The sequence below is a fragment of the Theobroma cacao genome, chromosome 6, assembly GCF_053813885.1.
Source record: "Theobroma cacao isolate CCN51 chromosome 6, ASM5381388v1, whole genome shotgun sequence".
NCBI classification, from domain to species: domain Eukaryota; kingdom Viridiplantae; phylum Streptophyta; class Magnoliopsida; order Malvales; family Malvaceae; genus Theobroma; species Theobroma cacao.
Window position 1 is genome coordinate 30,080,434 of NC_142644.1, and position 14,364 is coordinate 30,094,797.

The window sequence follows — 14,364 nt, forward strand, 5'->3', positions numbered from 1 at the left end:
GAGAATTGCTTTATCTATGAAGAACACAACATCTCGATGAAGGATAGGAAAGCCTTATCTTGAAATTTATTGGAGGAGAAGCCTTTTTTCAATCCTGTGTATGCATAATAAATGTTCATATATTTCGGCAATCACCCAACTCTATTATTGCCATCTCGAATTAAATGCTTCCCACGCATGTAATTATCTAAAGCATATAAATATATATTGACCTTCAACCTCGATAAATGGAGGGGAAAATGCTTGCATTACCCTCATGTGGTGGGAACAGAATTGGTCCAGCAAAGCTGCTACCTTGGGTAAAGCTGTCTTTTGATTCAAAGACTTTGGCTTTTCAAGTCACAAGTCACAATCCCAGACGAGAGCCTTTTTAGCTTGAGTCAAGCCCCAATCCTGTAAAACTGCAGCCATGCAGATGCAAAGAAAAGGAGGAGGGGGATGAGAAAACCTGTAACGAAGGTCATGCTTTTAGAGAGGGCACGTGGCTGTTTGATGTTGGTGACAGCTAATATCAATCCAGAAAGTAAGGAGTGACCCTCTCCGCCGGGACAATGATGGGCAATAACAAAGGAGATTTTGGGTTGGATTAATTGAGATTTATTAATGGGAGAAAAAATTAATATAAAAATGGTGGGGGTTTGTAGATTTTTACCAATCCAACTAAAGACAGAGAGATTTAATTTAGGGGGCCTTCACATTTTTCTCCAAAGGAGGAGGACACGTCGCCATAGTGATAAACAGAGGACGGTACCGAATCCTGTTGACTTGCTTTGGTTTCTTACCCTTCTCTTCTTTGGCTATTTATACAAGTACGTCCTCATACGGACCCTACATCTCTTTGCTGCAAATTTCTCTCTTTTCTCTTCGATGCTCTCAACCTCTCTCTCTTTCTCGAGGAGAGTCGTCTAACCAAAAGCTAACCATACTACAACCAGAAAGGAAAGAAAGAACAGTAATTATACCATGGGGAGAGCACCTTGCTGTGATAAAAATGGACTCAAAAAAGGGCCGTGGACGCCGGAAGAGGATCAGAAGTTGATCGATTATATTGAGAAACATGGTTATGGAAATTGGAGGACGCTGCCTAAGAATGCTGGTAAGCATTACTACTGTTTCTTGGTTGGACAAGTCTTCGTCATTGGCGTGTGTGTTTTTTTTAATGTGGCTGCTTTGGATGAATTATTGTACTTTTTTATGACTTTATGCTAATGGGATTTTTTTTTAATTGTTAATAACAGGGCTGCAAAGGTGTGGAAAGAGTTGCCGTCTTCGATGGACCAATTACTTGAGGCCTGACATCAAGAGAGGAAGATTTTCTTTTGAAGAGGAAGAGACAATAATTCAGCTACACAGTATTTTGGGCAACAAGTAAGTTCTTTGCCATCTTTTCCTTTGTTTTGGTTCCTTTTTCTCTGTTCGTTTTCAGTGTTCACTAAGATGTTTCTGAATATCATAGGTGGTCTGCCATTGCTGCTCGGTTGCCTGGAAGAACAGACAACGAAATAAAAAACTATTGGAACACTCACATTAGAAAGAGGCTTCTCCGAATGGGAATCGATCCGGTGACTCATAGTCCCCGACTGGATCTTCTCGACCTATCCTCGATCCTAAGCTCATCTCTCTACAACCAATCTCAAATGAACATGTCGAGGTTACTCGGGGTCCAATCCTTTGTTAATCCTGAGCTTCTAAGGCTAGCCACTTCTCTTATGTCATCTCAACGTGAAAACCAAAGCCAAAACCAGAACCAAAACCAAAGTTTCCTTCTTCAAACTGTTCCAGAAAGCCAACTTGGCAGTTCCCAAGTCCAAAACCAGTATCAACCATTAATGCAATCTAACCATCTCCCAACGCAAGTCCAGGAGATCCCAGCTTGCACCTCATTGAATGGTACTCCTTGTATTCCATTTTCTAGCGACGCACAACTCATGAACCCCAATGTGGACCACTTTCCATCAAATCTCACCGACTTAAGTGACTGGCCAGGCAATGCGATGCCTTCAAATTTGACTGAAGATTACGTGCCGCTACAGCCAAACTATAACTATTACGGCGCCTCTGATCAAACCGTCATGGACCCTTCCTCCGATACCTCAAACTTCCATTCCAACAACAGCAACCAGAGCTTCAGCTTCGCGTCAGTTTTATCGACGCCTTCATCAAGTCCAACCCCATTGAATTCAAACTCAACGTACATCAACAGCAGCAGCACAGAAGACGAAAGAGAAAGCTATTGCAGCGACATTTTGAAGTTTGAAATCCCAGATATTTTGGATGTTAATGAATTCATGTAATTCCCCAAAACTCACAAAAAAAAAAAAAAAGAGTTTCCCTTTTGTCCATTTTGATGGGTTCTTGGATTCAGTGGGGGGCTGTTGATACGTGTAAAATTTTCTACTAATAGTTAATTTGTTGCATTTTTCTTAAGCTTACTGTATTAGGAAGCAAAATCCTACCTTTGTCTCTTATTCTCTTTTTTTATATAATGGGAAGTTTCCATTATTGATATGTCACAACATATTTCCTTCTGCCTCTCCTTACTTTCTATTTGTATACATATCTTATCATATCTTTCTCGCATTAGTCATCTTATCATATGCTTATTCAATTCATGTCAAATGTACAGACCAGATGCCCATTCCCTAAATGTATAAAAAAAGACTTAAATAAAAGGAACAATAATGAATCACATCATACATAAGGATGATGCTGTTGGCTTTGTTCACAAGATTCATAACAGTCTCAATACATAAAGCAACATCCTTTTTGGCCCTTCCCTAGTGTGGGAAATCTTTGCCTATAACAAGAAAGCTTATAAAGTAGAACCCAAGTTAAGAAAAAGCAGAAAAATTAATATAATCAAATTATAGTGAAATATACTAATTCCCAAAGTGTTTCTTACATGAGTCATAAGAGAGAAAGGTGTTGGCTTCAAAGATCCCGACAGGAGGTCAAATTCCGGCGGGCTTTCCGGCCATGACAGCGCCGGAGGTTTTGCATGGGACGCGTGTCTGTGCCACCTGTAAGGGCAACTGTCTTTTTCAGGTAGTGATAAAGTATGTGAGTGAATTTGCATGGGAGAGGATTATGTAATGGTAATGGCGGGGTTTGACCTCCAAATATTAAAATATAAAACAGCGAAGGGCACGTGTCGATCTGTTAGCGGCTACCAAATCCGTGGGAGGGGAGGGGGCGGGACCACCTTTTAAAGGGAGAGCTTGCTTTTATTGAAAAACATGGCGTGGCTCTTGTGTTGTTTTTGGGCCTTTTATCATCTGCTCATAACATTAATCAGCTTCAGTGTCAAACCCCGAGGGCAGAACCTGATGTGCGATCACGTCAGCATCTTTGGGGGACACGTGGACTCAATCATGCACAGGGTGGGTCCCAAGAAGAAAGGTTTTTGAGGTCTTTTCAGGCTGAACCGGTTGACCCGGTAACCACAGTATACAGTCAGGCTTTGTTTTCCAGCTTTTTGTCAATATCACGCTTTAATCAAATAAGAGTAATATTTCAGGTTAATTCATGATTATGTTAATCATTGGAAGAAAGTAAGATTAACTGTTTTATTTGCCAAAACAAATGCATGCACTGTTCTTGAGAAAATGACATATATACATTTTCTACTTAATTACAGGGTAATTATAAGCACAGTTAATTTCAAATTAATGTTATTAATTTGCATGTTAGGGGAAGGAGTTCTATTACATTGGGTATGTCCGCGGCAAGAAGGGTCCGGATTTTTGCGCAAACGCGGCGCGCCGCCACGAATCGGGAATATATTGTATTCTCCACACATACGTCTCTTGGCTAAGAGAGAAATTAACCTCTCGGCTTTGAAACCGTTGCAGTGGAGTTTGGCCACACAATTAAAACTCGTGCCTGCTGCTTTTAATTTGGTCATGTATTTGCATGACTTTTCTAGTTTCAACATGGTTAATTCTAATGATTATTATACAGTCGAACATTTAATTTATTAATTAATATATAATCTCTTTATTTAAAGAGTATAAATTTGAATCTTTTTTTGAAAAAAAGAATTTAATGATTATTACAAATTACTATAAAAATAATAAAATTAAAACATGAAACTCATCGCAAGCTTTAATTTTGAAGCTCAAAATATATTAATACAAATTTTACAAAAAAAAAAATATACGTGAGCGTATGTACATATGTCGTGACATCATAATAAGATACGAAGTCATATACATATATTGATTCATTATTTAACTTTGAACATCTGCCCAAAAGCAAATCGAATAATGTAATTATTTGGATCACCAATATACTAATAGTTCCCTAATTAACACATTGAGATGGTCAACTCTTTTGTTGATGGATTAACTAAATTAAGGTTTTCCGTAATAAGGACTTGTTAATCATTAATACATTAAAACTAATGGCTTTTGCAGCTAGCTTAGGCATAAGATTAACAAGTATGGAGGGGGTATTTGTTAGCATTTATTACTTAAAAGGAAAGCAGCTGAGATTTGACGTACGTATGTATATAACAAGGAAAAAAGAACAAAGCAGCTGAGTGATTCATCAGATGCATGAACGAAGTGTGAACAATGTCAACCGTGCACGTAAAAAGCGATGAACCAAATTCACCTTACCAAACCAAACACAGCAAAATGTCAATAACTCGGCACTTATAAGCAGACCAACTTCCCTATCTTCTACTCGTGCGATTCGAAGCTGCTCCTTCCCCGACCCCCTTCTTTACCCATCCTCTAGGTCAAAACCCAACACCCACCACACCCCGCAACAAAAAAAACTGCATGTAAGCTCTACGTCATTTTTACGTAGAAAATCAGGGTTTTAATCCATGGGTCCATTGTCCAAAACCAAACCGGTTAGGCACCTCTCTGTCGGTCTTTCTCACGTTACATCCGTATGTAATCCAAATCCCATATACAACAGAAAATGAGATCCAAGGCTTGACGTGTCAATTAGCGTAGAAGTTTTTGTGGTATAAAGGTACGGTGCTTATTTGACTATGAGCCGACCAGAGAGACTGAGAAAAGGACCCTGTCCATTTCTCGACCGCCCAAAGAAAATCTGCTCTTTCAAACATTTTGACTGAGTAAACCTCTAAAGTGCGTTTCTGTCTGAATTTACCCTTGGCTTTTTTCTTTCTTTCTTTTCTTTTCCCTTTTGTTGCCTTTCAAATGACATTCAGTAGTGCGGCATGGCACTTGGGCGTAAGGAAAATGTGCACAATTTGGGGCCTCGTGACGGTTCTCACTTATCTTTTGTGAACATTGAGATGGGATTATTGACTAAGAATCATCACTTTTGGATGTTTCTTTTAGAAATATTGAAACTTATAAGTGTAAAGAAAGGTTTGATTTTATTTTTATGTGTCTGCCGCAATTACAGAAGCAAACATATGTTTGTGCTGATATGTTGGTTTCTAGACTGTGGGGTTAAAAGGTAGGCAACAGGACTTGCTGTAACCTTAACTGATGATTGCTTCAAGCTTTAGATCATTGACGGTAAAAGCTTCAGATTCCATTTCTCTCTCTCTCTCTCTCTTTTGAGGGATATATTTTTACTTATTCAATTTTGCTTGTCTATCTATGTGTGTGAACCCTCTTTGCTCTTTTGTCTTTGGGGTGTAATTGTCAGTTGAAAAACAAGGGGATGTCGTTGAATTAATACATTGCATTAAAAAATTGGATTGATATTGTATTTATATACGGATGGTTGACTATTACGAACCAAATGAATAAATGTATATTTTTATTACACATTTTTTAATTATATATAACTTAGTCTTATTATATTTTGAAAACATATAGGTAATTAATAAAATAATATTACATATTTATTATTCAATCAAATATTAAGTGTAAATACATATATATATATATATATATATATATATATATATATATATATATATATATGTGTGTGTGTGTGTGTGTATAAGTTTCTCTCTAACATCGTAATGATCCACTCCTTTGAAAATTTTGACATACTTATAGGGTGGAGAGAGGGAGAGGAGTAAAGAATTAAGGGGTAGTGATGTTATCATTTTAAGATTAGGTTAATATAAAGTATTCTTAGTACAATAATACAAAACAATGCTACTTTTTACCCATTTATTGAATTATATATAAATTATTCAATCATTAGAGTTGACTTAATACAGTATCTTATCGTTATTGTATCAAAATTTTGGATTTAACCTAACCTTCACTTTAATATACTTCGAAGGGATTAAGGGTGGCTAGCTTTTGACTGTTCAATCAGCTCTTATTAGTATCAATGGCTCCATAATTAATGAAATTATATCATGCGTCACATGTAATATATACAATATAAAGATAAAGTTAAAATTTTCAAAAATAATTATTCGTCATTATGATCCATTTAAATTTCATAACTTTGACATAGAGATTCCGATAATCTTCCTCCATTGGATTATCTTAACAATATTTCATTCTCTTTGTGGCTGAAAGAAACCTTTGGGTGTATCCAAAGGGTCGAATGAAATAACACCTTTCGGTGGAGGGTGATGGAAATTAACACCCGTTGCTTGTCATGATCCAGAAATGTCACAATTCTGCTATTGGGAGTCAAAGAAAAACTTGGGGTATTAATTTCTGACAATAAGAAGACGTTTGTAATGGTTTATAATGTCAGCAATGGTGCACTTGGCGATCGATTAGATCACCCTTTGATAAAATGCTAGAATATTCAATTGTTTAGTGTATCAAGTCGAGCTGGAATTATGATTTGGAAAATGACTTTTGTTTCTCGGGTTTGATAATGATTAATCATGGCCTTTATCGATAAGGTTATGGCTAGCGCTAGCCAGCTAGAGAGTCTAAATTGGCAAATGGGCAAAAAACCAGCACTGGCCTTGGTATGGTTTCTTTTTGCTAGTTGGTGCCAGATTGCCATTAGACTTGATTCCTGCTTTCAAATGCGATCAATACCTTCCTTACTACTTAGTACGTGTTGGATAGCTGTTGAATGATTGAATCCCCCAATAACCAAAGGTAATCACTCGACTGAACGTGAAAGTCAGAAACGATGGTAGACTTCAGAGTTTAACCTTAGCTCCTTAGCTTGATTCAAAATTATACTTAGGCGGCAATTTGTTCGGAATGTATTGGAGCAGCCACCCCAAAGTTACCAACCATATGTCAAACACGTTAAGTTAAGCTTTTGTCTCTTTGTTCTTTCCTACCTTCCTGTCCTTGTTTTCTGAATTCAATTGGTTTGTGACTTGTGAGTATCTGGCTGTAATCTTCATGGTGCACAGTCGAACAGTTTTTATATAACAACAAGATATCGTTATCACTGGCCCGTTTGGTATGGGTTTTTCTTAATGTTGATAATCCGATTACATCAGAAAAGGTTCCCTGTGCTAGCAATGGATGCTGACTAATACTCAATCGTAGACTATTGGAGCAGAAAAAGAAAATTTTGGTCCTAATAGGCCTGTCCAGGGCAAGATTGATGGGCTCAAATACAAATAAGTTTGAGCCTTCTGTAATTGGGCAATGAAATTCTGACCATGTCAAACCTTTTCAGGCTTTTGCATTCGGATGACACTTGATCCAAGCAGAAATGTTAGCCCAAAACCAGAAATGTTCTTCCTAGAAACCATTACAGAATGGCCCCAGATTTTATTTGCTCTGAGAGGCCCAAGAATAAGCCAGAAATGGCAACCATGAAGCAACTGGAATCGTCCAATAATGATGGATTAATGCTCCATAATATAATCTTTCTCAATTTCCCATGTGACTAGGCCAACAATGGCATCTGATTGTGCCACCAAATTGTGTTGTACGATTAAAATATATGGTTGATTGGTGTTGATTCTTAGTTGCTTTCATGTAATTATTCTTAAGAGACTCTGCATATTGAGAAAAACCAGTCAACGAACATGAATTCCCACTTTCCTTGAGTGGGATCGGAGCAGTTTGATTGCAGCTGGTAGTTGCTCACTTCCAAAGTCTTGTTGATGGTTTTCAACGCAAAAGCTTCCAGGTTTGTTGAATATGGAATTTCTATCCTCACCCTTTGAGATAACCACCAGCAAAAACAAGAACAAATGTTGTAATAACTAACCAAGACAAAGATCGTTGAAGATGTTGCGGATATTTCAGTCTATTGGAGATTACAGCCGCCGGCCAATAACCGACTCATGCCCAAACTACCAACACGTGTCTACTTGGCACTTTCATTTGTGGACAAGGCAACGTGTAAAGTCACCCAACGTTGTCCCCTCAACGTGTCGATCCTAAACAAATCCCATGCCAACAGCTAACTTCGTCACTTCCAGCACCCAATACCAACAAGAACAAAAAAGATTAGAACGAAAGGAAAATTCCAAAACTATAAATTAGAATAATCCATCAAAGACAAAATAAGGGTCTAGTCCGATTGAGACGCCACATGGCTCGGTCCGTGGAGCCGCTGGTTGTGGGCAGAGTGATCGGAGATGTGCTCGACATATTCACTCCTGCCGCGGAGCTTACTGTCCATTATAGCACCAAGCAGGTCCACAATGGCTGTGATATCAAGCCATCTTCTGCTGCTGATAAACCTCATGTCCGAATCCTTAGCCCTGTCGTCTCTTCCAGTTTATACACTCTCGTATGCAATTCTTCCAATAAATTTTCCTTTCTCGCTCTTATCTCTGTGACAGTGATTCAATAGTGTAGCAATATATGCAGGTTATGGTTGATCCTGACGCCCCAACTCCAAGTGAACCCAGATTAAGGGAGTGGCTGCACTGGTAATTCCATTATCATGCTTATCTCTGCTAGTATACTGTGTAAAGAATGAAATGTCACTATAAAAATTTGGTACAAGTAATGTTTCTGTTGCAGGATTGTTGTAGATATTCCTGAGGGACATGATGCTACCAAAGGTATAGCTTTTCCATTCTATCTTTCATCTCCAAAACACTACTCTTAATCATAGAAGACGAGAGCATAGATTTTCAAATTACTTTACATGGGATTTACATGATACAATATTGTGATATTGGGAATACAGGAAAAGAGATGGTGCCTTACATGGGACCCCAGCCACCCACAGGAATTCACAGGTATATTTTGGTACTGTTTAAGCAGGAGAGAGCAACGGAGGGAGGGTGTCAACTGCCAGATGCCCGAGCCAACTTCAGTACTCGCCAATTCGCTGCTCAAAACAGCCTGGGGCTTCCAGTTGCTGCAGTGTATTTCAACTCACAGAAGGAACCAGCAGTGAAGAAACGCTAGCAGATAGTGCAACATATAACGTTCAGTAGATTTTGTGTTACATTCACTGAAAGAATACATAATAGGTTTGATATGGTTATGCAGATGGGTCTTTGTTGGTAAACAACTGATTTTGATGTGTACGTAATTTTCATTAATTTTGGTTTGAATAGATTTTACGTTTGAATCTAATAATATCCACATCGAAAAAACCGATCCAAATTAATTGAATTATCGATAATTGATTATTTCGAATTGGATAATATTTTTATGTAAGGCAAACTTTAACCAATGAGGTGAAACAAGCCAATAAGACCACAGCTTCTGGGTTTTTGAACAGAATTAACAAACCAACAAAATATAGATTCCAGATTTTTTTATCTTTTCAAAATTTTTGGAGTTTCTTTGGAGAATTTTAAATATGTTTTTTTTAATTAATATACCAGGGATAAATTCTGTTCTTATGTAAAATTGGATTGTTAATTTTTGTTTAATAAAAATGTTAAAAACTCTCGATTTAAAGTTAATTTATTTGTTTATATTTAAATATATTTTTGTATTTTACTGTCAAAATTAACATCTTGAACATTTGCTAGTAATAAAAAATATTAATTGAGAAAAGAGGTCTAAATAAAATTTATTATTTTTTTACCCTTCATTAAAATAACATACCAAGTCGGGCGCCGGTCTGTTTCACTTCTTCTTCTTCCTCTTGCGCGGTTAGGTTTTGCCAAAACGAACTATAAAAACACACATCCGAATTCTGATTGTCAATCAGAAAGAGATTCATCAATAAGAAATTGCCTTCAAGAACTTTTTCTTCTATTCATCACCGCCTTCGCACGTTAGCCTTTCCGAGCTCCCTCTTATATCCCTCCCTCTATATCGACATGTCTTGGTTGATCTCTTTACCCTTTTCAAATTTTTTTTCTTTGCTTTTTCATTAAAAATATTTTCTGGGTTTTCTTTAGCTGGGGTTACTTTTTTCTGGGTCCGGTTGTTTTAGGATTACATTATCTAGGAGTTTGGGTTTAAGGCTTTTAAAGTTTTTTTTTTTTTGTTGTCGTTTAAAAAAAAGGTGAAATTGATTTGTGTGGAAGAAGGTTTATTCTTCAGTTGTAACATAATGTAATGATTTCGTTAATTTAATGATTGCCCAATGAATTATATGTTAAATATTTGAATTTTTAGAAAAATATTTTTTCTAATAATCGAGTTTAATGAAATAAAGTATGAAAGTATTCTTTCCTCATGTTTTGCGAAGTTGGCAATTGGGTTCTTAATAATTAAGAATTTAGAATTTGCTTCTAAGGTTTATAGAGTTTACATGGTAAATGACGAGAGAAACTGTTGGCATGCAGACTTTTGACATTTGCAAAGATTAAGAAAGCTTCACAATCTGCTATTTCAAACCAGTGGAGGAGCCATTCAGATTTTAGGAAGTATGGAACAGTTGTTACTTTTGGGTTGCGTTCGCCACAATATAGTGTGTACTCGCGCTGTAGGTTCACTACCAAGGAAGGATTGTGTCAAGGTTATTTTGTCAGGAACCATTCCTTCCTCTCTGCAAGTAGTGCAGTAACTCATTGCGCCCAAGTTGCTTGGAAAAGGCTTTGCCGGAGATGTTATGCCGGTGGTCGTACTTTACCTAACATAAGCAGGATTGCTCAAGCAGTCAGTTTAGTCTTGTCCCGCTCACACCTGATAGTTCCTGCTTTATTTGGCTTGACATGTGGACGAGTGGCCTTGGCACCGAGGACTTTATTAGAGACAGAGTACTACCCATCACAGAATTCTTTGTATATGCGTGCACAAGAAGGGCATGCTTTTGTTTCCTTTATTCTGAACAAAATGTTCAGAGTGTAATTGAATAATAAATGTTAATGGTGGTTCAATGCTTAAACATTAATTGAATGAGAGAGAAAGGTTAATGAGTTAACAAAGTACTAATAGTTACTATAATGACTTGGGGAAATTTCTTGTTTCTTGTTTATCCATTTCTTTATGCTGGAACACGCATGGCAAATGATGTCAAAACTACCGGTTCCTTGAGCAAATGGCAGTTTAATGGTATACTTGATGTGTACAGAAAAACTTTGAAAGTAGATGGCATTGCTGGATTGTTCCGTGGATATACTATGGCACTTGCTCAGCTCGGTGTGGTGACAATGCTATCTCCTCCTTTAATGCCATGGCATCACTTTTTGTATTTTCAAGCGCGGGTCAGTGAGCCCTCTTTTTTATGTCATTAAACTGCAGTTTCATTCCAGCATGTATTCTTCTCTCTCCATCATCATTATTTTTTGCTATCAATGTCATCTCCCCAAAAGATGCTGAATGCAGTCTTGGAATCTTTTTGTTAAAGATGATTTTTCCCAGAGCTTATATGGTTTATGGTTACGGGAATAACCTGATAAATGATACAGTTAAGAAATGCTTGTTTTTTGCAGAGTACTTATTTGGGCAGAGCTATTGTAACCTATGCGTTTGATCTTACTGGCAAGCTGGTTTGTCATCCATTGGATACATGATGACCTCAGGAGAAGCTGTCAAATATAAGAGTTTACGGAATACAGCGTAAATGCATTCCCTGAACTCTTATATTTGACAGCTTCTCCCGAGGTCATCATCATCCTTGACAAAAAGATTCCAAGACCGCATTCAGCATCTTTCAGGGAGATGACATTGATAAAGGATAGCAAAAAATAATGATGGTGGAGAGAGAAGAATACATGCTGGAATGAAACAGCAGTTTAATGTGCTGTTTATAGTGTTTCCAAGGTGCTACTGTATCATCCCTATGATATTTACGCTGCTGCATTAGGGAGCGTGTACTATGGCAGCATACCTGGTTTGTCTATCTCCTTTAAATGGAAGTATGAGGGAGGATTTTCTCTCTCCTTTAGTTGGGAGTGGGACGAGGATAACTGACAGGGTAGTGATGGCAACAGTCGTTTCGGTTATGATGGATAGTATCTCACCCTCCATTCATTTCAAGTCCAGTTTTGACTTTCTTTTCCCTTCTTTCCTGAGCTGAGAAACCTTTTTCTTTTGTCTTTTGGTTAAACGAAGCTTATAAACTTGTTAAATAGACCGAATAGCAAGGAAGATTTGATATCGTTAGGTTAGATATATTTTGAAACAGCGGTTAGCTTTCCAAATTCAGTAAGGTACTTCTGCTGCGATTTCCAATATAAAAAATTCTTCTTCGTTTGGGATCTCTATGAGAATTGTGTCGGCGTGACATTTGCCAGTGTGTGTTACATATCTGCAATATTTCATACGTCTACTTTCATTTCATTAATTGCTCATAGAAGTGTTAAATATTGCATTGCTCTAAACTTCCACAATCCCTTGAGCAGCACCCTGACAGCCTCCCTTAATGATTTACGTTCCATGCAGAATAAACCTAGACGGCTAAACGCTACAGTTAAAATTTACAAGTTTCTAAGATTCTTTCATGGCAGTAGCTAGCTGTGAATAGTAAAGATTCCTGGGCACAAGAAAGGGATTAAACAATTTGTGAAACAATGTGTCAAAGGAAAACACTCAAAACACAAGTTGAAGCAAGGAACTGGGGTTGAAAATCTTGATGTAAAAATATTGTAAAATATCTCTCTCTCTCTCTCTCTCTCTCTTTTGGTACAGTGTTGTGTTGTTTCTAGTCTTGTCTCCAATTGTTACATGGGAGTTTTTGCATGCATGCAGTGAGGAATTTCCTATATCGGGCCATCAGTCGGCATAAAATGCAAGTCTCCAGAGCATTGCAATCTGTCCATCTTCATCCCCATCCCGCTGCCTTGGTCAAGTAAAATAATGGTTGACTTCATGTAATATTTACTTGGAAAATTACATACAATTTGCCAAGGTTATTTAATATTGAGATTAACACAAAAATAAGTTATACTTAGGATAATATTTAAGTGGTTCGACATTTATTGTCTACATCCGTACGCTAAAAAAACATTTAATTAACATTTAAATCAAATATATAACAAAATCAAATTTGAGGATTTGAAATATCAAAAGAAAAGCATTCAAAAATGTGAACTCAAACTAGCTTGTTTGTGAACAAACTATGATGGTTTCTCAACAGATCCAGGTTTCTTGGGACAACCTCGGCTATCCTAGCTGGCAACAGATATTATCAGGCCATAGGCTGCTCTACATCCACTCTGCCACCATATTTACGAATACCCAGGGCCTATCATTGGCCAATGAAGGGAAGCTTACAGAATCATATAATGTATGTAGCAATTTAAAGCATTCTATCTGTCGACGACCCTTTTTTCACAACTCACATTCCCTTCAATTAAAAGATGAAGAACATTACAATAAATATCATCAGTAGTTACACAGTACACTTGGTTAGAAGGAAGTTCAGTCTGTCTGACAATCGAATGGCAATGGAATAATTTCATATTTCAAATTTTATTTCCGTAAATGAATGAACTAAACGTTCATTTTAATAATTGCGGGATTCAACTGAAACTTGAATGATATTCAAAATAATCGAATGATTGAACCATGAATACCGATACTGTATATTTCAATGTTAAACAACTATTGAATTGGAAGATATCATCTCCAGTATCTGATTATGGATGTTGCCATTAGTCACAAGCACCCCACCCCCAGGGTCTATGTTCCTCCGTTAAACTTGATATGCAGCAAGATCAAGTTCACTTCCTGTCCAGTCTGTCACCCGGATGAATGGTGTCAATTTATTGTACCAAGTTAGCAGATGATGTTATAATCCTTCGAAGTCAAAGGTACAAATATGGAACACCCAGATGCTGCAAACATGAAACTGGACATATACTAAACTGACCAAGAGGGTCAGAACATATGAGAAAAGTGGCCCCCAAACAAAACGAAGATATGAAAATCAATGCCTTCTATTCTTTACATAACAGCAAGATATTACCATATATTTCTTTCCTAAACATGATTAACTATGTTATGTGGATGTGTGTTTTTGTTTTTCCCTCTTCACATTTTTGGCTCCATGCAGAACAAGCAATGAGGAAGCTACTAGAAAATGTCTTCCACTTTGTTTGGTTCATAAATATTTTTGTTAGCAGTAAAAGTTTGCAAATATTTTTGTTAGCAGAGTTCAGTTTCCTGCTAATTATTG

General features: G+C 37.2%; 2 protein-coding genes across 3 annotated transcripts; both read left to right on the plus strand.

The window, feature by feature from the left end:
* The first annotated feature begins 696 nt into the window (after positions 1 to 696).
* Positions 697 to 2,532, plus strand: LOC18596975 (transcription factor MYB102-like). The gene is made up of 3 exons (XM_007025760.3): positions 697 to 1,096; positions 1,239 to 1,368; positions 1,457 to 2,532. Exons 1-3 carry the CDS (start codon positions 964 to 966, stop codon positions 2,292 to 2,294), a joined length of 1,101 nt encoding a protein of 366 aa, XP_007025822.3. The 5' UTR covers positions 697 to 963; the 3' UTR covers positions 2,295 to 2,532.
* A 5,790-nt stretch (positions 2,533 to 8,322) lies between these two features.
* Positions 8,323 to 9,385, plus strand: LOC18596976 (protein MOTHER of FT and TFL1-like). Of its 2 annotated transcripts, none has more exons than XM_007025763.3 (4): positions 8,323 to 8,574; positions 8,700 to 8,761; positions 8,856 to 8,896; positions 9,025 to 9,385. In XM_007025763.3, exons 1-4 carry the CDS (start codon positions 8,419 to 8,421, stop codon positions 9,246 to 9,248), a joined length of 483 nt encoding a protein of 160 aa, XP_007025825.3. In that variant the 5' UTR covers positions 8,323 to 8,418; the 3' UTR covers positions 9,249 to 9,385. The 2 variants fall into 2 exon arrangements, with proteins under 2 accessions (XP_007025825.3, XP_017978764.2); XM_018123275.2 differs by having other exon boundaries at positions 8,329 to 8,619.
* Positions 9,386 to 14,364: the final 4,979 nt, after the last annotated feature.

Coding starts and splice junctions, on each gene's coding strand:
- LOC18596975 (XM_007025760.3), top strand. CDS start 964: ATGGGGAGAGCACCTTGCTGTGATAAAAATGGACTCAAAAAAGGGCCG. Junction 1,097..1,238: donor GACGCTGCCTAAGAATGCTG/GTAAGCATTACT, acceptor TGTTAATAACAG/GGCTGCAAAGGTGTGGAAAG. Junction 1,369..1,456: donor CACAGTATTTTGGGCAACAA/GTAAGTTCTTTG, acceptor TGAATATCATAG/GTGGTCTGCCATTGCTGCTC.
- LOC18596976 (XM_018123275.2), top strand. CDS start 8,419: ATGGCTCGGTCCGTGGAGCCGCTGGTTGTGGGCAGAGTGATCGGAGAT. Junction 8,620..8,699: donor CTTCCAGTTTATACACTCTC/GTATGCAATTCT, acceptor CAATATATGCAG/GTTATGGTTGATCCTGACGC. Junction 8,762..8,855: donor TTAAGGGAGTGGCTGCACTG/GTAATTCCATTA, acceptor TTTCTGTTGCAG/GATTGTTGTAGATATTCCTG.